Source organism: Triticum aestivum, chromosome 7A (genome assembly GCF_018294505.1).
Source record: "Triticum aestivum cultivar Chinese Spring chromosome 7A, IWGSC CS RefSeq v2.1, whole genome shotgun sequence".
NCBI classification, from domain to species: Eukaryota; Viridiplantae; Streptophyta; class Magnoliopsida; order Poales; family Poaceae; genus Triticum; species Triticum aestivum.
The window spans coordinates 567,192,526-567,216,931 of record NC_057812.1 but is presented as its reverse complement, the minus strand read 5'-3'; the positions used below and the strand labels follow the sequence as shown (position 1 = coordinate 567,216,931).

At 41.9% G+C, this 24,406-nt stretch overlaps 1 protein-coding gene across 1 annotated transcript; it reads left to right on the top strand.

The window, feature by feature from the left end:
* The first annotated feature begins 15,759 nt into the window (after positions 1-15,759).
* On the top strand, positions 15,760-17,628 carry LOC123152137 (tryptophan decarboxylase 1). Its single transcript, XM_044571762.1, has one exon. The coding sequence runs from the start codon at positions 15,881-15,883 to the stop codon at positions 17,411-17,413; it is 1,533 nt and encodes a 510-aa protein (XP_044427697.1). The 5' UTR covers positions 15,760-15,880; the 3' UTR covers positions 17,414-17,628.
* Positions 17,629-24,406: the final 6,778 nt, after the last annotated feature.

The following is a 24,406-nucleotide window of genomic DNA, read 5'->3' as shown; positions in this document are numbered from 1 at the left end:
AAGGCATTTCAGATGAACGGACGCAAAAAGTGTCTTCTTTCATTCAATGTGGGAGTTTCGGGGTTAATATCAATGATGAGCTCAGTCATTTTTTCAAATCCAGGAGGGTTTGAGGGAAGGGCACCCCATGTCGTCAATTTCGTTTAATATTGTGACGGATATGCCGCCTATTCTCATAGAAAGGGCTAAGAAGGATGGTCATGTTGGGGGCCTTATTCGACATCTGGTTGATGCACGTGTGTCCATCCACTAATATTCGGATGACAAGATCATTTTTATGGAGCACAACCTTCAAAATGCGACTAATATGAAGTTGATCATGTGTCGTTTAAAAAAACTGGATGAAAACTAATTTCCACAAAAGTGACCTCATGTTTTGGTAATGCCAAATAGGAGGAGAGTCAGTACAGGTAACTGTTTGGCTCTAAGTGGGATCCCTTCCGTTAACATACCTCAGAATTCCCATTCATCACTGTAGGCTCACCAACAAGTAATGAAAAAAATAACTTAAGACCGTTTCAAAAGAAGCTCAACAGTTAGAAGGGTAAGATTTTTTTCATATGGAGGACAACTTACCCTCATAAACATTATTCTTACTATTCTACCGATGTTCATGCTCTCCTTTTTTTGACATACCTAAAGAGGTGTCAAAAAGACTAGATTTTCACCGGTCTTGATTCTTCTGATGGTGTGAGGAATTGAAGAGGAAGTACAGAATTGCTAAATGGGACATTCTATTAGCCCTAAGGATCAAGCTGGGTTGGGCATTTGAAATCCTGAAAAATAAAAAACAAGTGGTTGCTCATCAAATGGTTGCATATTGCTTAACAAGGTGTTTGGCAAGAGTTGCTGCACAAAAAATACATATATTCCAAAATGATATCACAAGTTGATGCGAAGCCTACTGATTTGACATTTTGGAAGGGTTTGATGAAGGTCAAGTCTTCATTTTTTATGAGAGTATCCTTTATGGTCGGTGATGGCCAATCAGTGGGTTTCTAGGAAGATACATGGTTGGGGAACACTCCATTAGCTCTTCCATACCCGACCCTTTAGAATTGCGTTAAGGCAGGAGGCCTCGATGTCTTTTGTTCTAGCGGTTAGCCCTTTGAATATTCACTTCAGCAAGCTTTACTTGGTGAATTTTTTTAAGTGGATCCATTTAATAGGTTGGTGTCGATCAATCTAACTCAGATGCGAGAGGTACATTCCAGTGGAGCTTGACTACCAATGTTGTCTTCACGGTGAACTCTATGTATGCGGATCTGATGAATTATGGGACTATTTTTTGAACAAAGCACATAGGAAAACAAAAGTCCCATATAAAATTAAAGTTTTCATGTAATTCATGTAGGGGAGGTAATTCTTACCAAAGATAATCTTGCAAAACGTAATTGGTAGGGTAGCACAAAATGTTGTTTTTGTTATCAACAAGAAACAATTAATGATTCATTCATGTCATGTTTGTTCTCTACATTGATTTGGCGCAAAATTAACATTATTTTTAATTTATCATCACCAACAAGTATATCAAATTTCTTTGGTATTTGGTTTGGACGTATTCATCGAAATTTGAAGGGAAAATCCAAGGGGCGTCTGTGCCATTCTTTGGACAATTTGAAATTGCTAGAATGAGTGTGTTTTTAATAGATCATCTATTCCAAAAAGATGCAGGTTATTTTCAGAGCTACGACATCAATCCATACGTGGTGAACACTTCAGCGTGTGGACGCACGGGGGTTATGGCCTTTTGGTCCAATCATCTAGAAACAGTTGCACATGTTTTTTCAACCAGTTTGACTGGCGTGCGAATAACAATTTATGTGGATGAGCTATGTAATATTGTTTCTAACACATATAATCGCTTTTTACTATAAATCTTTTTTACACTTGGTGACTTAGACTTACTTTGGGCGTGTATGGTTCCCGTTGGGGTTTTCACATTTTCGCTCAGCCTGGGCCAGTAGAGCTTGTGTGAGCAAATACGAGGTCTCGTCCATGTTGTGCATGTCATTTGGTTGCCCAGAAAGGCCCAGTCTGCATGAGAGCAGAAATAGAAGCACGCCATTTGGTTGCATGTTTGTGCTCTCCCGATGCAACGCTCGGCTATTTGGTTATGTGCAACATGCGCGGTGTGGTAACCTCTTCTTTGAGTGTGAGGTTACCAGCACACATAAACATAGGCACAATAATACCAACAACACAAAAGAATAGCGAATAAGCCACACTACTAAACAAGCATTAAACCACAGTCATAATTGTTCACCAGACACATGTACTACAAACTAGTTCACCACATAGCATCAACAACATTAAACAACACTACTCGTCAGTCACGACAAAAGTTGGCTCATTCTCGGCGCACTTGATTACCACCATTGTGCATGATCGGTCGAAGATGGTGACCCGGAGAGCATCATAGATTAGGACCTTGAAGGTCAAGAACTACCCGATCTATAGTTGATGGGCAATGGAGAAGCCCGACCACCCTTAATTCATGACAGCCCTTCAGCGTCACCATCCAATTGCAATCGGTGCTCGTCATGAGAACAATGACCCTTGGGTTGTGCCCAGGTAACCACAAAATGTATCAGGTATCGGAAGCACCTCCAACCCAGCTTCTAAGAGCACATGGCAAAAGTGGGCTGGGATACTTCCTCATGGAAATGCCCAACCTTCGTCGGCCTCCCCCTCTGCCTCTTGGAGCCGCGGCCTTCACCTGCACCCTTTGAGTAGCTATTGTCAGCAGCATTGTTGAGGACCAGCTTGCCGGTAGAGCATTGCAATAGAGATCATGAGGTTCAACAAACTACCATATATATAGCTTATCGTCATTGACGAAGTCATGATGAAGCGCATTCGGATGGTCGCCGTCCACATCTTCCTGCCACTAATGCTCGTCGTCTAGATCTTCTCGCTGAAGGTGAGAGGAGACTGGCATGAGAGAGTGCATGGTGAGAGAGTGGTGAGGGGATTTTACTGTGCATCATTGATAAACATCGGGTCATTTCCCGTTCCCTCCTCCCGTGCAGCCATGTGTCTTCCATGTCCTCGCTTGGGCCAAACTTGCTAGAAACGGCCGATTCAGTCATTCCCAAGAGCCAGACTCTAGGCTGTATTGAGGAAGCGTGCGTTGCAGACCTAGTCGAGCGTGCAAGTAACACAACATCCTAGATATGCCCCCACAACCTAGATGGATGTTATGTGAACAACCAAACATGTTGGTTAAAAAAATGGAGATGTGCATCCAATGATGTAGAGGCTGGGGCTATCGTCTTTTAAACAAATACAAAGAAAATATGCTTCTCGATAACAAGGGTTGATGTCTACTACACAACCTTCTTCTTGTAGACGTTGTTAGGCCTCCAAGTGCAGAGGTTTGTAGGACAGTAGCAAATTTCCCTCAAGTGGATGACCTAAGGTTTATCAATCCGTAGGAGGCGTAGGATGAAGATGGTCTCTCTCAAGCAACCCTGCAACCAAATAACAAAGAGTCTCTTGTGTCCCCAACACACCCAATACAATGGTAAATTGTATAGGTGCACTAGTTCGGCGATGAGATGGTGATACAAGTGGTATATGGATAGTAGATAATAGTTTTTGTAATCTGAAAATATAAAAACAGCAAGGTAGTAAGTGATAAAAGTGAGCGTAAACGGTATTGCAATGTGTGGAAATAAGGCCTAGGGTTCATACTTTCACTAGGTAAGTTCCCTCAACAATGATTACATAATTGGATCACAAAACTATCCCTCAACATGCAACAAAGAGTGACTCCAAAGTCACTAATAGCAGAGAACAAACGAAGAGATTATGGTAGGGTACGAAACCACCTCAAAGTTATTCTTTCCAATCAATCCGTTGGGCTATTCCTATAAGTGTCACAAACAGCCCTAGAGTTCGTACTAGAATAACACCTTAAGACACAAATCAACCAAAACCCTAATGTCACCTAGATACTCCAATGTCACCTCAAGTATCCGTGGGTATGATTATACGATATGCATCACACAATCTCAAATTCATCTATTCAACCAACACAAAGGACCTCAAAGAGTGCCCCAAAGTTCTACCGGAGAATCACGACGAAAATGTGTGCCAACCCCTATGCATAGGTTCATGGGCGGAACCCGCAAGTTGGTCACCAAAACATACATCAAGTGGCACGTGGTATCCCATTGTCACCACAGATATCCACGGCAAGACATACATCAAGTGTTCTCATGTCTTTAAAGACTCAATCCAATAAGATAACTTCAAAGGGGAAACTCAATTCATTACAAGAGAGAAGAAGGGGAGGAGAAACATAAGATCCAACTATAATAGCAAAGCTCACGATACATCAAGATCGTGCCAAATCAAGAACATGAGAGAGAGAGAGATCAAACACATAGCTACTGGTACATACCCTCAGCCCCGAGGGAGAACTACTCCCTCCTCGTCTTGGAGAGCACCGGGATGATGAAGATGGCCACCGGAGAGGGATTGCCCCCTCCGGTAGGGTGCCGAAACGGGTCTAGATTGGTTTTCGGTGGCTACGGAGGCTTCTGGCGACAGAACTCCCGATCTATGTTGCGTTCTGGAAGTTTTAGGGTACGTGGAGTTATATAGGTGGAAGAAGTACGTCAGGGGAGCCACGAGGTCCCCACGAGACAGGGGGCGCGCCCTAGGGGGGGGAGGGCACCCCCCACCCTCGTGAGCACCTCGTTCCTTCCTTGACGTGGGGTCCAAGTCCATCAGGTGTGTTTCCTTCCAAAAATAACTTCTCCAGTTGATTTCGTTCCGTTTCGACTCCGTCTGATATTCCTTTCCTTCAAAACACTGAAATAGGCATAAAACAGCAAATCTGGGCTGGGCCTCCGGTTAATAGGTTAGTCCCAAAAATAATATAAAAGTGGATAATAAAGCCCAATATTGCCCAAAACAGTAGATAATATAGCATGGAGCAATCAAAAATTATAGATACGTTGGAGACGTATCAAGCATCCCCAAGCTTAATTCCTGCTCGTCCTCGAGTAGGTAAATGATAAAAAGATAATTTTTGATGTGGAATGCTAGTTGGCATAGTTTCAATGTAATTCTTCTTAATTGTGGTATGAATATTCAGATCCATAAGATTCAAGACAAAAGTTTAGTATTGACATAAAAATAATAATACTTCATGCATACTAACTAAGCAATCATGTCTTCTCAAAATAACATGGCCAAAGAAAGTTATCCCTACAAAATCATATAGTCTGGCTATGCTCCATCTTCACCACACAACATATTTAAATCATGCACAACCCCGATGACAAGCCAAGCAATTGTTTCATACTTTTGATGTTCTCAAACCTTTTCAATCTTCACGCAATACATGAGCGTGAGCCATGGACATAGCACCATATGTGGAATAGAATGGTGGTTGTGGAGAAGACAAAAAGGGAGAAGATAGTCTCACATCAACTAGGCGTATCAATGGGCTATGGAGATGCCCATCAATAGATATCAATGTGAGTGAGTAGGGATTGCCATGCAACGGATGCACTAGAGCTATAAATGTATGAAAGCTCAACAAAAGAAACTAGTGGGTGTGCATCCAACTCGCTTGCTCACGAAGACCTAGGACATTTTGAGGAAGCCCATAATTGGAATATACAAGTCAAGTTCTATAATGAAAGATTCCCACTAGTATATGAAAGTGACAACATAGGAGACTCTCTATCATGAAGATCATGGTGCTACTTTGAAGCACAAGTGTGGTAAAAGGATCGTAGCATTGTCCCTTTTATTTTTTTATTTGGCCTTTCCCTTTTTTATTTGGCCTTTCTCTTTTTTGGGGGACAATGCTCTATTGAATGATGATCATCACACTTCTATTTATTTACAACTCAATGATACAACTCGATACTAGAACAAAGTATGACTCTATATGAATGCCTCCAGCGGTGTACCGGGATATGCAATGATGCATGAGTGACATGTATGAAAGAATTATGAATGCTGGCTTTGCCACAAATACTTTGTCAACTACATGATCATGCTAAGCAATATGACAATGATGAAGCGTGTCATAATAAACGGAACGGTGGAAAGTTGCATGGCAATATATCTCGTAATGGCTATGGAAATGCCATAATAGGTAGGTATGGTGGCTGTTTTGAGGAAGGTATATGGTAGGTGTATGATACCGACGAAAGTTGCGCGGTACTAGAGAGGCTAGCAAAGGTGGAAGGGTGAGAGTGCGTATAATCCATGGACTCAACATTAGTCATAAAGAACTCACATACTTATTGCAAAAATCTATTAGTTATCGAAACAAAGTACTACACGCATGCTCCTAGGGGGATAGATTGGTAGGAAAATACCATCGCTCGTCCCCGACCGCCACTCATAAGGAAGACAATCAATAAATAAATCATGCTCCGACTTCGTTACATAACGGTTCATCATACGTGCATGCTACAGGAATCACAGACTTCAACACAAGTATTTCTCAAATTCACAACTACTCAACTAGCATGACTCTAATATTACCATCCTCATATCTCAAAACAATCATCAAGTATCAAACTTCTCTTAGTATTCAACACACTCATAAGAGAATTTTATTATTCTTGAATACCTAGCATATTAGGATTTTAAGCAAATTACCATGCTATTAAGACTCTCAAAATAATCTAAGTGAAGCATGAGAGTTCATCTATTTCTTCAAAATAAAACTACCACCATGCTCTAAAAGATATAAGTGAAGCACTAGAGCAAATGACAAACTACTCCGAAAGATATAAGTGAAGATCAATGAGTAGTTGAATAATTATGCAACTATGTGAAGACTCTCTAACATTTAATAATTTTAGATCTCGGTATTCTATTCAAATAGCAAGCAAAGCAAAATAAAATGACATTCTAAGAATAGCAAACATCATGTGAAGAAGCAAAAACTTAGGATCAACCGATACTAATCGATAGTTGTTGAAGAAGAAAGGTGGGATGCCAACCGGGGCATCCCCAAGCTTAGATGCTTGAGACTTCTTGAAATATTATCTTGGGGTTCTTTGGGCATCCCCAAGCTTGAGCTTTTGTGTCTCCTTAATTCCTCTCGTATCACGGTCTCCCTAAATCTCAAAAGCTTCATCCACACAAAACTCAACAAGGACTCGTGAGATAAGTTAGCATAAACCATTGCAAAAACCTTATCATACTCTACTGTAGCAAATCACCAAAATTATTATTCAACATTGCATACTAAATGCCTCTGCATATTTAATAGTCCTATCCTCAAATAGAATCATTAAAGAAGCAAACATATGCAAACAATGCAAACATAACAGCAATCTGCCTAAACAGGATAGTCTGTGAAGAATGCTGCAACATCCATACTTCCCTAGCTCCAAAAATTATGAAAGAAAATTCCCACTGTAGTAAATTTATCAGAGCTTAATATGCAAAAGGTTTCAACATTTTATCACATTCTGAATTTTCTAGGGAATTATTGCAACAGCGGTAAACTTTCTGTTTTCAAACAGCAATATGTGGACTTCTAAAATAGGCATAGTAAAGACTATCAATGCCGCTTTTATTTGAAATAAAAGATGCAAAACATTGTTCTAAATAACAGCAAGAAAATCCTAACAAAATAAATTGACGCTCCAAGCAAAACACACATCATGTGGTAAATAAAAATATAGCTCCAAGTAAAGTTACCGATGAACGAAGACGAAAGAGGGGATGCCTTCCGGGGCATCCCCAAGCTTAGGCTCTTGGATATCCTTGAATATTACCTTGGGGTGCCTCGGGCATCCCCAAGCTTAGGCTCTTGCCACTCTTTATTCCATAGTCCATTGAATCCTTACCCAAAACTTGAAAACTTCACAACACAAAACTTAACAGAAAACTCGTAAGCTCCGTTAGTATAAGAAAATAAATCACCACTTCGAGGTACTGTAATGAAATCATTCTTTATTTATATTGGTGTTAAACCTACTGTATTACAACTTCTCTATGGTTTATAAACTATTTTACTAGCCATAGATTCATCAAAATAAGCAAACAACACATCGAAAACAGAATCTGTCAAAACAGAACAGTCTGTAGTAATCTGGATCAAGCGTATACTTCTGGAACTCATAAAAATAAAAATAAATTTCTGGACCTGAGGAATTTATCTATTAATCATCTGCAAAAATAATTAACTAAATAACACTCTCCAAATAAAAAAGGCAGCAATTCTCGTGAGCGCTAAAGTTTCTGTTATTGACAGCATGATCAACAAGACTTTCCCCAAGTCTTCCCAAAGGTTCTACTTGGCACAAACACTAACTAAAAGCATAAAACCACATCTAAACAGAGGCTAGATGAATCATTTATTACTAAACAGGAACAAAAATAAAGTTGGGTTGCCTCCCAACAAGCGCTATCGTTTAATGCCCCTAGCTAGGCATGATGATTTCAATGATGCTCACATAAAGGAAGAATTGAAACATAAAGAGAGCATCATGAAGAATATGACTAGCATATTTAAGTCTAACATACTTCCTATGCATAGGGATTTTGTGAGCAAACAACTTATGGGGACAAGAATCAACTTGCATAGGAAGGTAAAACAAGCATAACTTCAAAACTTTAAGCACATAGAGAGGAAAGTTGATATTATTGCAATTCCTAAAAGCATATATTCCTCCCTCATAATAATTTTCAGTAGCATCATTAATTAATTCAACAATATAACCAGCACCTAAATCATTCTTTTCATGATCTACAAGCATAGAAATTTTATTACTCTCCACACAAGCAAAATTCTTCTCATGAATAATAGTGGGAGCAAACTCAACAAAATAACTATCATGTGATTGAAAATTAAGATCAAGATGACAAGTTTCATGGTTATTATTGTTCTTTAAAGCATACGTGTCATCACAATAATCATCATAGATATGATGCATGCTTTCAACATAATAAATTTGCTCATCAAAACTTGGGGGACAAAAAACATCATCTTCATCAAACATAGCTTCCCCAAGCTTGTGGCTTTGCATATCATTAGCATCATGGATATTCAAGGAATTCATACTAACAGCATTGCAATCATGCTCATCATTCAAATATTTAGTGCCAAACATTTTTTAGATTTCTTCTTCTAGCACTTGAGCACAATTATCCTTTCCATCATACTCACGAAATATATTAAAAAAGTGAAGCGTATGAGACAAACTCAATTCCCTTTTTTATAGTTTTCTTTTATAAACTAAACTAGTGATAAAACAAGAAACTAAAAGACTCGATTGCAAGATCTAAAGATATACCTTCAAGCACTCACCTCCCCGGCAACGGCGCCAGAAAAGAGCTTGATGTCTACTACACAACCTTCTTCTTGTAGACGTTGTTGGGCCTCCAAGTGCAGAGGTTTGTAGGACAGTAGCAAATTTCCCTAAAGTGGACGACCTAAGGTTTATCAATCCGTAGGAGGCGTAGGATGAAGATGGTCTCTCTCAAGCAACCATGCAACCAAATAACAAAGAGTCCCTTGTGTCCCCAACACACCCAATACAATGGTAAATTGTATAGGTGCACTAGTTCGGCGAAGAGATGGTGATACAAGTGGTATATGGATAGTAGATAATAGTTTTTGTAATCTGAAAATATAAAAACAGCAAGGTAGCAAGTGATAAAAGTGAGCGTAAACGGTATTACAATGTGTGGAAATAAGGCCTAGGGTTCATACTTTCACTAGTGTAAGTTCCCTCAACAATGATAACATAATTGGATCACATAACTATCCCTCAACATGCAACAATGAGTCACTCCAAAGTCACTAATAGCGGAGAACAAACGAAGAGATTATGGTAGGGTACGAAACCACCTCAAAGTTATTTTTTCCAATCAATCCGTTGGGCTATTCCTATAAGTGTCACAAACAGCCCTAGAGTTCATACTAGAATAACACCTTAAGACACAAATCAACCAAAACCCTAATGTCACCTAGATACTCCAATGTCACTTCAAGTATCCGTGGGTATGATTATACGATATGCATCACACAATCTCAGATTCATCTATTCAACCAACACAAAGGACCTCAAAGAGTGCCCCAAAGTTCTACCGGAGAATCACGACGAAAACGTGTGCCAACCCCTATGCATAGGTTCATGGGCGGAACCCGCAAGTTGGTCACCAAAACATACATCAAGTGGCACGTGGTATCCCATTGTCACCACGGATATCCACGGCAAGACATACATCAAGTGTTCTCAAGTCTTTAAAGACTCAATCCGATAAAATAACTTCAAAGGGGAAACTCAATTCATTACAAGAGAGAAGAGGGGGAGGAGAAACATAAGATCCAACTACAATAGCAAAGCTCGCGATACATCAAGATCGTGCCAAATCAAGAACACGAGAGAGAGAGAGATCAAACACATAGCTACTGGTACATACCCTCAGCCCCGAGGGAGAACTACTCCCTCCTCATCATGGAGAGCACCGAGATGATGAAGATGGCCACCGGAGAGGGATTGCCCCCTCCGGCAGGGTGCCGGAACGGGTCTAGGTTGGTTTTCGGTGGCTACGGAGGCTTCTGGCGGCGGAACTCCTGATCTATGTTGCGTTCTGGAAGTTTTAGGGTACGTGGAGTTATATAGGCGGAAGAAGTACGTCAGGGGAGCCACGAGGGCCCCACGAGACAGGGGGCGCGCCCTAGGGGGGGGTGCCCCCCCACCCTCATGAGCACCTCGTTCCTTCCTTGACGTGGGGTCCAAGTCCAGGTGTGTTTCCTTCCAAAAATAACTTCTCCAGTTGATTTCGTTCCGTTTCGACTCCGTCTGATATTCCTTTCCTTCAAAATACTGAAATAGGCATAAAACAACAAATCTGGGCTGGGCCTCCGGTTAATAGGTTAGTCCCAAAAATAATATAAAAGTGGATAATAAAGCCCAATATTGCCCAAAATAGTAGATAATATAGCATGGAGCAATCAAAAATTATATATACGTTGGAGACGTATCAAGGGTGCATGCATGCTTATGCATATATAGGCACGGTAAATGGCATAGATTTTCTTCTATCGATACAATGCTTCTAGCTACCAAGGCACAGTTTTAAAATTCAAGATTTTTTAATAGCATTCATGAATATTTTTAAGGTTTGTGAAATTTATTCAAAATTTGCAACTATATTTTGAAATCCATAAACATTTTTGAAATTCTTGAATATTTTTAAAAATTCATGTTTGTTGAGTAAGCGAGTGGAGTAGGGAACCGAGCTGAGCGAGCAACAACTTGGTGGGCTGGCCCATTTGAGCGTCATAGTAGCAATTCCATGGTTTTAGGGCGGAATAGGAGCTCCCATGATCTGGGGCTCATACAACAACCATCCGCTGACACTGAGGCCAAATTTGTAAGGACACCATAACTACCCAGTGAACAACTTCACCCACCTCTCAGAACAAATACCGCACACTAGAACAGTATAGGCATTATAAAAAAGCACCAAAACATAATTAAAATTCAAGCCAACACAGATAAAACCAACCAAAACAACCAACCCCAATAACCTACTCGAAAGAAAAGATAGTCCCATGAGTGAAGAACGTCGCTATGAAGTGCACATTAGCCTCTAATTTCAGTTAAACTCCTATGTAGGTACACGGTTGGTTGATAAATTGATTGAGAATCTAACGGATAGTGTTTATTTTGTAACATTTTCATTAACTTCACAAATAAAAAGAAAATGTGCATCAATGGATCACATTAAGCCAAGTCCAGCCCATATTTCACCTCCTAGCCAACTTAGATTTTCACAAAATTTGGATCTGTAGTACTAGATTCATTAGCATTTGAGATTTCCTTTTGGATTTATTTTATGAGAGCAAAATTATTAATTTTTGCAGAGTTGTATGGTACAACATCAAGTTTTACTCTTACACATATGAGAAACTTTTACCTACCTAATAACCGCCTATTTTACTCTCCAATGGATCAGCCCATAGATAAGCAAGCAACCGAGCTAGATGTTCATGGTTGAGTGCCCTAACCCAGGCTCGAAGTCAAATTAGGTCTGAGTTTTCTTGAAGTTCTTAAATTGGCAGTATGGAAATTGAGTACCTTAATTCTTTGCTATATTTGTGATACACTAAATGTTTATCGTGATGTTCTTGCCGTTGATGCTTTTCCTTGCCGGATGGCATTTGAGAGAGGGAAAGAACGTCAATTCTGGTTTTTAGTTGTATCTAACGAAATATCTGGGTGGATTATTTTTTTTAATGAAGAATTACCTCGATGTACATCAATATGGCATTGTTCTCATGTACAGGCTCCATAAATGGACCCGATGTACAGATTAGCATTACGACATAAAATTTCGTTGTGAATAATAAATCTAATGAAAAAATATTGGGCACAATTTATTTCCTCTCAAATAAAACATTTTTTCGTTCCTTTCCTTGAACCAGAAAATTTTAAAGGGAAGACAAAGAAGTATGATGTTGATGGGATATGGACACTGGCTTTTAGGGATGATCAACCTTGCAAGGCAACATAGGCCATGGTTATTGAAGAGAGAAGCTCTAGCAAAGTTCTGTTGGCTCATGAAGCGCTTCGATGAAATTAACATGCTAATGGCTTGCATTGTCCTCAGCTTTCCATGAAACATTTTCTGATGATGGCTCATGGTTAATAAACGTTTCATCATCTTGATACCTTTGTATGAAACCCTAAAAAAGATACATAAGTATGCAATAGTGCTTTTCTTCGGAAGAACAAGTGGAAAACATATGTCAAGACATGTTTGGATTGGAAAGGTGGAGATAGTGGATGAATGAAGGAAAAGACGAGGATGCTAAAGGTATATGTTTGATACAATTGATGTTGAATTAGTAGAATATTTATTATACCCCCGTTGCAACACACGGGCATTGTGCTAGTTATTATTAAAAGGGAGGGTGGATCCCCGAGCACACATGCTGGTTTTTGCTCTCTCATAGCCATTTTTGCCGTCGGCGGCTGTTTGCATGTCAGTTTACGCTGACCCCTGCTCGTCCCAACTTGTTTTGTCGGAGCTTTAGCAGCCAATTAAATCAAGCGCCAGGCCCTCATCTCCCGGTTGGTACTTGGTAGTTATTGTCAAAATGGTGGATAGGGCCGGTCCTGATATTTCAGGGGCCAGGGCGAAATTGCAACCCGGGGCCCCTAGTATAAAGATCATACTAATAATCTCATTTCTTTTTAGATTCATTCCTTGACCTAACTTATTATTGTTTATTATTTCAAAATAAAACGAGAATTGTAAATAGTGTATTCCTTTACTTAATTAGACAAATCGAATACCTGATAGAGGGTAAACATCACGATGAAAGGTTTAAAGTTTAAAAGCTCCATTTGCAACAATAAAAGATCATTTACCTACCCGACGGCTACGGGAGTCTGAGTGGCTTTATTATATAACCATGTTTGGATTGAAGTTATGTGTGTATAGTTGAGACCTCCTTCCAATTTTTATGTTAAATTTGCAGTCATATGATTTGGAGAGAGAATGCAAAGAACGACAATCAAACACATAGCAGGCAACTTTTTCAATAGATAAGGCGATTGGTGTTGTGTCGACAAAGTCCAGATTGAAATAAGAAATAGAGCAACGGGCACACGAAATTAAAATTTTGTACTGCATCATATGCGAGACCTTCTAAGATCTGACTGCTGCTGCACTATATGAACATGACCAACTAGAAAGAGGAGGTTAGGGATGACCTTATAAGTGGGTGGCTTCGTCTTGCACATGAGAGGCATCTCACGAACGGAGGATAACACAACGGGACCGGGGACCTGGAGGAAGACCAGACGGCCGCATGACGGAGAGCGATCTACATTGGTGTCGAGACTCGCGATTGGAGCCCTTGCGGGAATAGGATCGTCACGAAGCGGCGAACTCGCGATGGGAAGAAGGAAAACGGGGATTTCTCCGTGCGTGTGTGTCTAGGTCGATGCCATGGGCTCCTTGCCAACCCTGGAGGGCCCCCCCTAGATTTCGGGGGCCCTGGGCGGCCGCCCCCCTGCCCCCCCCCCCCCCCCCCCCAGGGCCGGCCCTGATGGTGGCCTTTGTGGTTCGATCAACAGGTGGTATAGAAGAAGAAACAACAAAAAAGTGGAGTGAGCATGTTGGGTAAGAAGAACAAGAAATAATCAATAAAGTTCGACTTTCAGATCAACATTACATCAATTGCCAAAACAATTAATATTTGAAAATCAATTGGGAAAGTTCTTTTGGGTCCCTTGATTATTTATTAAATTTATTCGTGCTACAAACTTTAGACTGATAACTTTGAGCCACACTAACTTTCCATACTTGACAAATTTGTCCGTTCCCTTAGCCAAAGTGGAATGTAGGATTGTGTGTTGATAGTTTCTCACACGTGCTAGCACAAATAGCACAAAAGAAAAGGCAAAGTATATGTTAGAAAATAGCAATGAAATAAGGAGCAATGAAAGATACTAAAAATGGCGGAAAAGTAGAAAAGTAATGAATGTTAAAATGTGACAAAATATCCATAACATTCTGGAAATCTACTAAAAATATTGGATTTAAAATTGGAGAATTTCATACAATTTAAGAAAAACAATCTTTAGGACGTATCTTGAACAACTAGGGAATTTGAGTAAACTTTGGAATATTTTCTAAGCATTCATGTAACTTGCCATATTTTTTCTTTCATTAATGTTCCTGAACTATTTTTGAGTTTTCTTGAATTTCTAGCAACCGATTCCTGCTAAGGTAGATTGGCAGTCAAGCGACCCCCACGCAACCACTGTCTAGCGTGACTCTGTACCGAGTTGTCCACGTTGGTACAGCGCGACGCCGTCGGAATAGGACACACCCCAGGCTCACCCTCGGCACTTTAGGTCCCTCCTGACACCTTTGCTAGAAATCCAACGAATTTATCGGCCTTGTCGAGTTACTCCGGCAGAAATCAAGCTCGGTGCTTGCTAGGTGTTCCACGGAATTCCACAACTGAGCTCTGTGCATGAAATATGGATACTGATGAAAGTCTTCAACAAGATCTCTTCGAAGAGCGGTGGACGTGAACTGGGCAATAAGACCACTAGTTCTACTTCTGTGTTCCTTGTTATGTTTGTTGGTGCACTGTGTTATGTTTGGTGAATAACTGTGTTGAATTTGAGGCTATGGATTGATGAGCTACTTAATAATTTTAAGTGCTATCTGTGTTTTATTTGTTCCGGGTTTATTTGACGAGAGTTTTATACCCCCTTTGTCTCATAATATAGAATGATATTAAATTCGATATACTCATATATTTAGATCATTGCATATGTACGTGAGTTTTGACGTCTGCTGTGAAAGCAATCTTTCTACCTAGATCTTTTGCCTTCTCACCTAAAATTGGATTTATAGGTAACCATGTTTGTCTGCTGTTCGAATGTCCAAGAGTTTTTTTTAGCATGAATGCCCAAGAGTTTAAGCAGCTGCACCCGTAAAAAAGAAAAGGAAGCCGCGTGGTGGCCAATTAACAAACGCAACATAACGGGTCGCCTGCGTGCGGGTGCATCCGTATCGATTGATTGACCATCCGACTCGTGTCGCGCGCGCTCCAGATCGCATCTCTACCTACCCATGCACTTTCCTGGCAGCGTACATACGTAAGCGCGCGCGACCAGGACGCGGGACTCATCCAACGGCCACACCGCCACGCCGCTTCCCGCGTCCACCTAATCACCTCACCTATATATACCCCGCCCCAAGGACGAACTCCATTCACCAAACCAAAGCAGCAAAGCTAGCTAGCCAACTTACTACTCCTACTAGCTCTTCTCTACTCGTTGCTCTCCGGCAGCAAAGCGAGCTAGCTCCACTTCATTAAGCCACGCCTCACACCTCCTTTGCTCCTACAAAAATGGGCAGCTTGGACACCAACCCAATGTCCTTCTCCGCCTTGCCCAACGACAAGGCCGCGTTCGAGCCGCTCAACCCCGAAGATGTCCGCGCATACCTTCACAAGGCTGTCGACTTCATCTCCGACTACTACACCAACGTCGAGTCCATGCCTGTTCTCCCTAACGTGAAGCCCGGATACCTGCAAGACGAGCTCAGTGCGTCCCCGCCAACCTACTCCGCGCCATTTGATGTCACCATGAAGGAGCTCAGGACCTCCATCGTCCCCGGCATGACGCACTGGGCTAGCTCAAACTTCTTCGCCTTCTTCCCGTCCACGAACAGCGCCGCTGCCATCGCCGGCGACCTCATCGCCTCTGCCATGAACTCCGTTGGATTCACGTGGCAGGCCTCGCCTGCAGCCACCGAGATGGAGGTTCTCGCTCTCGACTGGCTTGCGCAGCTTCTGCGCCTACCCACTACCTTCATGAACCGCACCAGCAATGGTCGTGGCACTGGTGGCGGCGTCATCCTTGGCACAACAAGCGAGGCAATGCTTGTCACGCTAGTCGCCGCTCGTGATGCAGCGCTGCGCCGAACCGGCTCCGTCGGCGTGTCCGACATCCCACGCTTGACTGTGTATGCTGCCGACCAGACCCACTCCACGTTCTTCAAGGCGTGTCGCCTCGCAGGCTTCGACCCCGCCAACATCCGCTCCATCCCCACGGGGCCGGAAACTAACTACGGGCTCGACCCGGCCAAACTTCTCGAGGCAATGCAAGCTGATGCCAACGCCGGTCTTGTGCCTACATATGTTTGTGTCACGGTGGGCACCACGTCTTCCAACGCCGTCGACCCGGTGGGCGCCGTTGCAGACATTGCCGCCATGTTCAATGCGTGGGTCCACGTCGATGCTGCCTACGCTGGCAGTGCGTGTATCTGCCCGGAGTTTCGCCACCATCTCGACGGCGTTGAGCGCGTGGACTCCATTAGCATGAGTCCGCACAAATGGCTTCTCACATGCCTCGATTGCACCTGCCTTTACGTCCGTGATGCTCATCGGCTAAGCGACTCGTTGGAGACCAACCCGGAGTACCTCAAAAACGACGCTACCGAGTCTGGTGAGGTCACCGATCTTAAGGACATGCAGGTCGGCGTCGGTCGGCGCTTTCGCGGGCTCAAGCTTTGGATGGTCATGCGCACTTACGGTACTGCAAAGCTCCAAGAGCACATCCGTAGTGATGTCGCCATGGCCAAGATGTTTGAAGATTTTGTTAGTGCCGACGGTAGGTTCGAGGTGGTCGTGCCGAGAAACTTTGCTCTTGTGTGCTTTAGGATCAAGGCAAGTGGAGCCATGACGGAGGAGGATGCCGATGAGGTCAACCGTGTACTAATGGAGAATCTGAACAAGACTGGCAAGGCATATCTTGCGCACACGGTGGTTGGTGATAAGTTTGTGCTTCGGTTCGCCGTTGGGTCGTCGCTGCAAGAGGAGAGACATGTGAGAAGTGCCTGGGACCTCATCAAGAAGACTACGAGCAGTATCATGAATTAAGTGGACGGACCGGCTGACACAGAAAGTTCCATGAGTTACATATATCCGTATATTTAGGGTACGGATATTCTTTTAAATTTTATCTATTTATTCATTTTGCTTCAGTTCTGATTATTATGTATCATGTGGTTCTTATTCGGTTTTGTGATCTATATACCGACCGACGGAATATACGTAGCAGGCCGGTACAAAAAAAAATTGATTATAGACTGTAAAAGGGCTTATATTGAATGACCATGAGATACTATATTTGTTATTGTACTCTGCAAGTGGGTGACGAATGCATGCCCACGCATCTCGATCAATCAAGAAATATACGGTTAACTCCGTTGGTTTTTTAGGTTTCAAGATGCCAGACCAAAGCCACTTGGTCACCGTGTATTCCCAACTTCCTGTTAATTATTTGAAACCATCTATCTGCCAATGCCATATAGTTCCATCTCTTGAGTCCAGGGGAAATCAGCAAAAATACGGGGGCAGAGTTTTGAAACGGACATTACATAATTAGGTGATCGGTTTAATTTGCGTCCAACGATCGATGTGTATTAGCAAATGAAGGAACGATCGACAGGTAGTATCATGTTTGAGTATGAACACAGCTTAATTAAAGTTCTGAATCAATCAAAGCAAAAGCGGGCATACAAGTGGGAGTACTAGGACAGTGCTACAGTAGCAAGAGCACACCCCTATATGTCTGCGGACGACACGGGTCGGTCAACTCTCATTTGACCTGCTCTGCAACCACAACCCCAATTTGCAAACCCCTATTTTCATATTTAATCCATGAAATGTGAAATTCATTATACCTAGTTCAGCATATACAGATAAAATGAGCTACATTCGAATAATAACTACCTTACTTTTCAACTCGTCGTTGGAGATATAGATGACCTATGCGCCGGGCGGACCGCCTCATGGTCATTGGCGTCCGGCCGGAACTCCGGCTACTCTCCCTTGTTGTCGAGATCCAGAAGAGTTGTGATACGTCTCCAACGTATTTATAATTTATGAAGTATCCATGCCGTTATATTATCATTCTTTGATGTTTTACAATTCTTTTATAGCAACTTTATATCATTTTTTGGTGCTAACCTATTGACCCAGTGCCCAGTGCCAGTTGCTGTTTTTTGCTTGTTTTTTACATCGCAGAAAATCAATATCAAACGGAGTCCAAACACCGTGAAACTTTTTTTTGGATTTTTTATGGGCCAGAAGACTCCCGATGGGCCAAAGCAGCACCTGAGGGGTGCCCCGAGGGGGGCACAACCCAGCAGAGCGCGCCAGGGCCCCCTGACGCGCCCAGGAGGGTTGGGCCCACCTTGGTGGCCTCCCGTATCCCTTCTTTGCACTATAAATTCCGAAATATTCTAAAACCCTTCGGGGTTAACCTAGATCAGAAGTTCCGCCGCTGCAGGGCTCCGTAGCCACCGAAAATCAATCTAGACCCATTCTGGCACCCTGCCGGAGGAGGAATCATCTCCGGTGGCCATCTTCATCATCTCGTCGGCCACCACGATGAGGAGGGAGTAGTCCACCCTCGGGACTGAGGGTTTGTACCAGTAGCTATGTGATAAATCTCTCTCTCTCTCTCTCTCTCTCTCTCTCTCTCTCTCTCTCGTGATCTATATCATGGGCTTTGTTAATATAGTCGAATCATATGATGTTTCTCCCCTCTATACTCTTGTTGTGATGAATTGAGTCTTTACACTTCGAAGTTTTTCTTGTCGGATTGAATATTCAGAGATGAGAACACATGATATATGTCTTGCGGTATGAATACTTGAGGTGACAATTGGGGTATCTTATTGATTCACTTGATATATGTTATGGCATTCAATTCGCGGATTCCCGCGGTGATACTGGGGTAATCTATGCATAGGGGTTGATGCACGTTTTTATTATCTTTTCTCCAATGGAAACTTTGGGGTCTCTTTATAGTTCTTTGTGTGGATTGAGTATTATGAATATGAACTTGCTTTGGTGTTATCTTAGTACGGACTCTAGGATAGATTGAACGGAAAAATAGCTTTGTGTAATTTTAGTACGGACTCTTGAATAGATTGACGAAAAGAATAACTTTGAGGTGGTTTAGTACCCTACAAACAATTCTTATATTTTGTTCTCCGCTAATAGGAACTCGGGAGTGATTCTTCGTTACACTTTGAGGGATAATTATATGATCCAACTATGTTAGCATTGTTGAGAGGTTGCACTAGCGAAAGTACGGACCCTAGGCCTTGTTTTTTAAGCATTGCAATACGCTTTTTGTGCCCGTTTACTATTTGCTACCTTGCTGTTTTTATTTATTCAGATTATAAAAATATATTTTTAGCATTTGTATTACACTTTTATTACCATCTCTTCGCTGAACTAGTGCACCTATATAATTTGCCATTGTATTGGGTGTGTTGGGGACACAAGAGATTTCTTGTATTTGGTTGCAGGGTCATTTGAGAGAGACCATCTTCATCCTACACCTCTCACGGATTGATAAACCTTAGGTCATCCACTTGAGGGAAAATTGCTACTGTCCTACAAAACTCTGCGCTTGGAGGCCCAACACGTGTCTACAAGAATAAAGTTGCGCAGTAGACATCAAGCTCTTTTCTGGTGCCATTGACGGGGAGGTGAGTGCTTGAAGGTATATCTTTAGGTCTTGCAATTGAATCTTTTAGTTTCTTGTTTTATCACTAGTTTGGTTTATAAAAGAAAACTACATAAAATGGAATTTAGGTTGCATCATATTATTGATCATCTTTATAATATCTTTCTTGAAAATGATGGTTCGAAAAATTGTGCGCAATTGTTAGAAGAAGAAGTCAATAAAATGCTTGGCACAAAATATTTGAATGATGAGCATGATTGCAATGTTGTTAGTATGAATTCTTTGAATATCCAAAATGCTAATGATGATTGCACAAGTCATGACAAAAATGTTTCTTATAAGCATGTCACTTTTTGCGGAGTGAATTGGAAGTGCAATTGTGCACCAAAAATGGAAGATAGCTTTTTTAAGAAGCATAAATATTTAGAAACAAGAAAGTTGCAAGAGAGGCTAGATGATTGTGCTGAAAGAATTTTTTTTTCACCATCCTTGTGAACTTTGCAATGAACATGGTCATTTAAACCTCCAATGCAAATTCTTTCATGATCAAATCGTGTCCAAAAATTGTGATAACTTGATTACCCTTGAGCATCATAAAGAGCTTAGTCTTCTTTTGGGGTATGAAGAAATGAAACGTATAACTAAGGGTATTCCAAAATTTAACCTCAAGAGATTTCTTGATTTTGATCTAGAAGAAATTTATATGTTTTGTGTGGTCAACTGCATTGAGAATCCTTATATTGCCAACTACCTAAAGTCAAGAGAACAAATAGAATATGAAGAGAGTACTAATGAAAGGGAAAATATTTCCAAAAACCCTCCTAGAGTTTATTATGATGAATTAGGTAACGAGGAGGAGCTGCCTATCCAACCAATCTCATAAATAAGAAGCTTGAAAAGATTAATTAAACCCACACATGATGTGGTGAAGAAAAAGAAATGAAAAAAGAAGAGAGGTAAAAAGGTATCTCTCCCAAATAATGTTGCTCCTATTATTGTTGTGCCTCATGAAAAAAAAATAAAAAAAATTGTGGAAGATGATGCACTTGATGATGATTTTGTTATGCATGTTGCTTGTTGTGATGATTATGATTGGGAAGATAATGATACTTCTTATAATCTTGGAAATCCTTTTGGCATCAACTTGGGAAATTATGATGATAGCAATTGTTATACCGTTGGTGCTATTCATACTATTAATGATAAGAATGATTATGCTTATGATATGCCAAGCCACAAGCTTGAGGATGCTATGTTTGATGAGAATGACATGTTTGAGAATTTATTTTCTGCAATTAATGTTTGTCCCAAGCTTGGGGACACTAGTGCAGAACCGGGCAATAGCACCGGTTCGTAAGGCCCTTTAGTGCCGGTTCCATAACATGTACTAAAGTATGGTCACTAAAGCCCCCCCCCTTTAGTACTGGTTCAGCATGAACCGGTGCTAAAGGGCAACCACGTGGCACGAGCCAGCTCCGGGGGCCGGGAGCCCTTTAGTACCGGTTGGTAACATCAACCGGTACTAAAATGTTTGGGGTTTTTTTGGTTTTATGATTTCTTTTTCATTTAATTTTGTGTTTTCCATTTTAATTCTTTTTCGTTTGCTGGTATTTTACGATACTACACATTGTACACGTTATGCATATATATATAAATAGAATTTCTAGTAGAACCAATCATATATATATCATCAATGTCTCATAAACCACCATATTAATTCACACATACACACATGTATAGTTATATACAATTTCTCCTACATATGCATGTTGCCTTCGGAGCCAGTGGCATTAGCCTAATTGGTGCCTTCGGAGCACGATGACAATTGAAAGTGGTTCATGACCTGGTCGATGGGGGCGGTAGCGGGTAATAGTATTCTCCCTTCGGATTTATGACCTGGTCGAGCAAAAATCCCGCTATTTCCTCTTGAAGTGCTTCTACGCGCTCCGTTTCTAGGAGCTTGTCCCGCACCTCTTTGAATTGTTAAGAAGGAGATCAATATGCATGTGTATTAGTTGTGTGACTAGATATCGATAATGGTGTAAAAATTGTGAATAGTGTTCTGACAAGCGTACCCATTCCTGTCTTTGAGATCTGCTCCTTTCGGACGCCATCATGCGAATGTTCTCGCAAACGCAGAATGCACACAGATCAGTCCCCTGCGTCTGCTTCAGGGCCTTTATTACGAGAATGGAATTTAATTTGATCAGATAATAATTAATCAAGCATGATAATTAAAGAGATGGCAGCTAGCTAGCTAGCTAGTACGACTTAATTACTTACCTTGGGTCGAAACCATTTCAGCTGTCGTTTCCATTCGCCTTCCGTGACGCTGATGAACCTTGCCCAAGCCCTGCCCGCCGACAAAGAAAATGAATAAAGGGGTTATTAAATAGTTCATATCATGAAATGATGAACTAAATAGGCCGAGATATATAGTTAATAATAATTGAAATTACCTGTTGACTATCTCAAACAAGATGTTATAGTCACTATTTGCTTTGAGTAGTGAGTCCAGTATTTGAACTATTCCGGTGTCAACTTTAATGATACACAAGATCCAGTGAAATATGCATGCACACACGTTTGCATGTCTTAATTAAGCAGGTATATGTAAGCAAAAACATGTAGCTAGCTAGTAGGCAAAAACAGAGAATTTGTAGTACAAGAAAGTGTGACTCACTGGAAGTTGTAAGGAAGTAGTATATCTTCATTGTATTTGAGGTGCTTCAAGAACTCTAGCATGCTGTCCTCTACCTGCTTTTCATAATGCTTGTTTATTTTCCATGTGTATTCATTAACGGTGTTTGGGTCAATGAACCCAATGCCATAGCGTCCATCTTTTCTCATTTCATACATCTTCATCCTGCATAATACCACAAAAAAGAATATAGTGAGGATAATTACAGGTAATGATTGATCAAAAGGATCACTACAGCTAGCTTGAGACTTAAATTACAGAAAGAAATCACTTACAGACAATAGCAACTGACGATAGATTTGTCGAGTGCGTCTTGATTGTATAACTGAAACAGTTTAGAATACTCAACGGTCACAGCATTCTCATGGTAGTAATGATCCTTCTTGACTTGCACCATGAGGGACTCTCGATCGGATCTCTTGGTAATGTCCATGTACCATTGATGCAATTCATACATTCTCGTTGGGAGCTTCTTGACCTCTTCTGGCTTGACCAAAGGTTGGCCCCAGACATATTTCCGTTTTATTTCCTCCTCTGTAAGCACAGGCATGTCCTCGATCTCGAGGAGTTGTCCAACAGTGATGTTGAGAGTTTTAGCCTGCATTATATGCTCCTGGGTTATTACCACATCGCCCACCTCGGGAACGTAAACTATTTGCCCACAATAATATTGGGCGCGTGTACTGTCACGTGTTGTTCACGGCACAACAAGCGGGGGGCCGATTGCGCCGCCTGTTCTCCCAGCTGGGCTACGATTTTCCCGCATTTTTTTGACAGCTGCTTGTTGTTTGCTTGAGCTCGAGCTCGCCTTCTTCTGTAGACGTTGTCGATGTAACTTCCTGATGTGGCGCTCATAGTCTGTGTCAACAGACTTAGGAGCTGGTGGTTGAGCCATACGAATGAAGTGGTCAACTACTTCCACAGGCACTTTCTCCCTTGGCGGCGGTGGCGGTTTCGGTCCAAAATGGGCGTCGACTTCTGCCCGCACTATGGCATTGGTTTGCTCCTCGGTCCTGTCGTAAGCCCTCTCAGGAAGAGGAGTAGTGAGGTTTGGACCATATTTATGTCGCTTGCCTCCGCCTGTACTTCCTGTACTATGACCTCGACTCGTACCGCTACGCACCATAGCTGCGGGGTGTCTCTTCTGCGATTGCTGAGGCGGCGGAGACGGCTGACGGGGCTGAGTTGGACGAGAAGGAGCGGCCTGAAGCTGTGCCGGACTTGCAGTGGCCTGAGGTTGTGCCAGACTTGAAGGAGGAGTGGACGTCTGACGTTGTGTCGGACTTGGAGGAGGAGTGGCCTGACACTTTGCCGGACTTGGAGGAGGAGAAGTGGCCTCATGCGTTGGTGGACTTGGAGGAGCGGGAGTCTGCTGACTCGGTGGCGGACTACGACGAGGAGTCGGGTGACGGGGTGTCGGTGGCCTTCGAAAGATGATGCAATCATTTCTCCATAGGATGATATGATGTTTGGCATCTCCGAGTGTGTGCTCCTCGTCACCTCCAGGAATGTCAAGCTCTAGCCCCGAATATTGGTCCACCACCTCATCAACCACGACACGAGCATAGCCTGCTGGAATCGGGTTGCAATGGAAGGTTGCATCGGGGGAATTTGTATAAGCAACGCCGTCCGCCACCTTCAAGGATATGTTCTTAATTTTGAAGTGTAGCTCGCAGTTAGTGTTCTC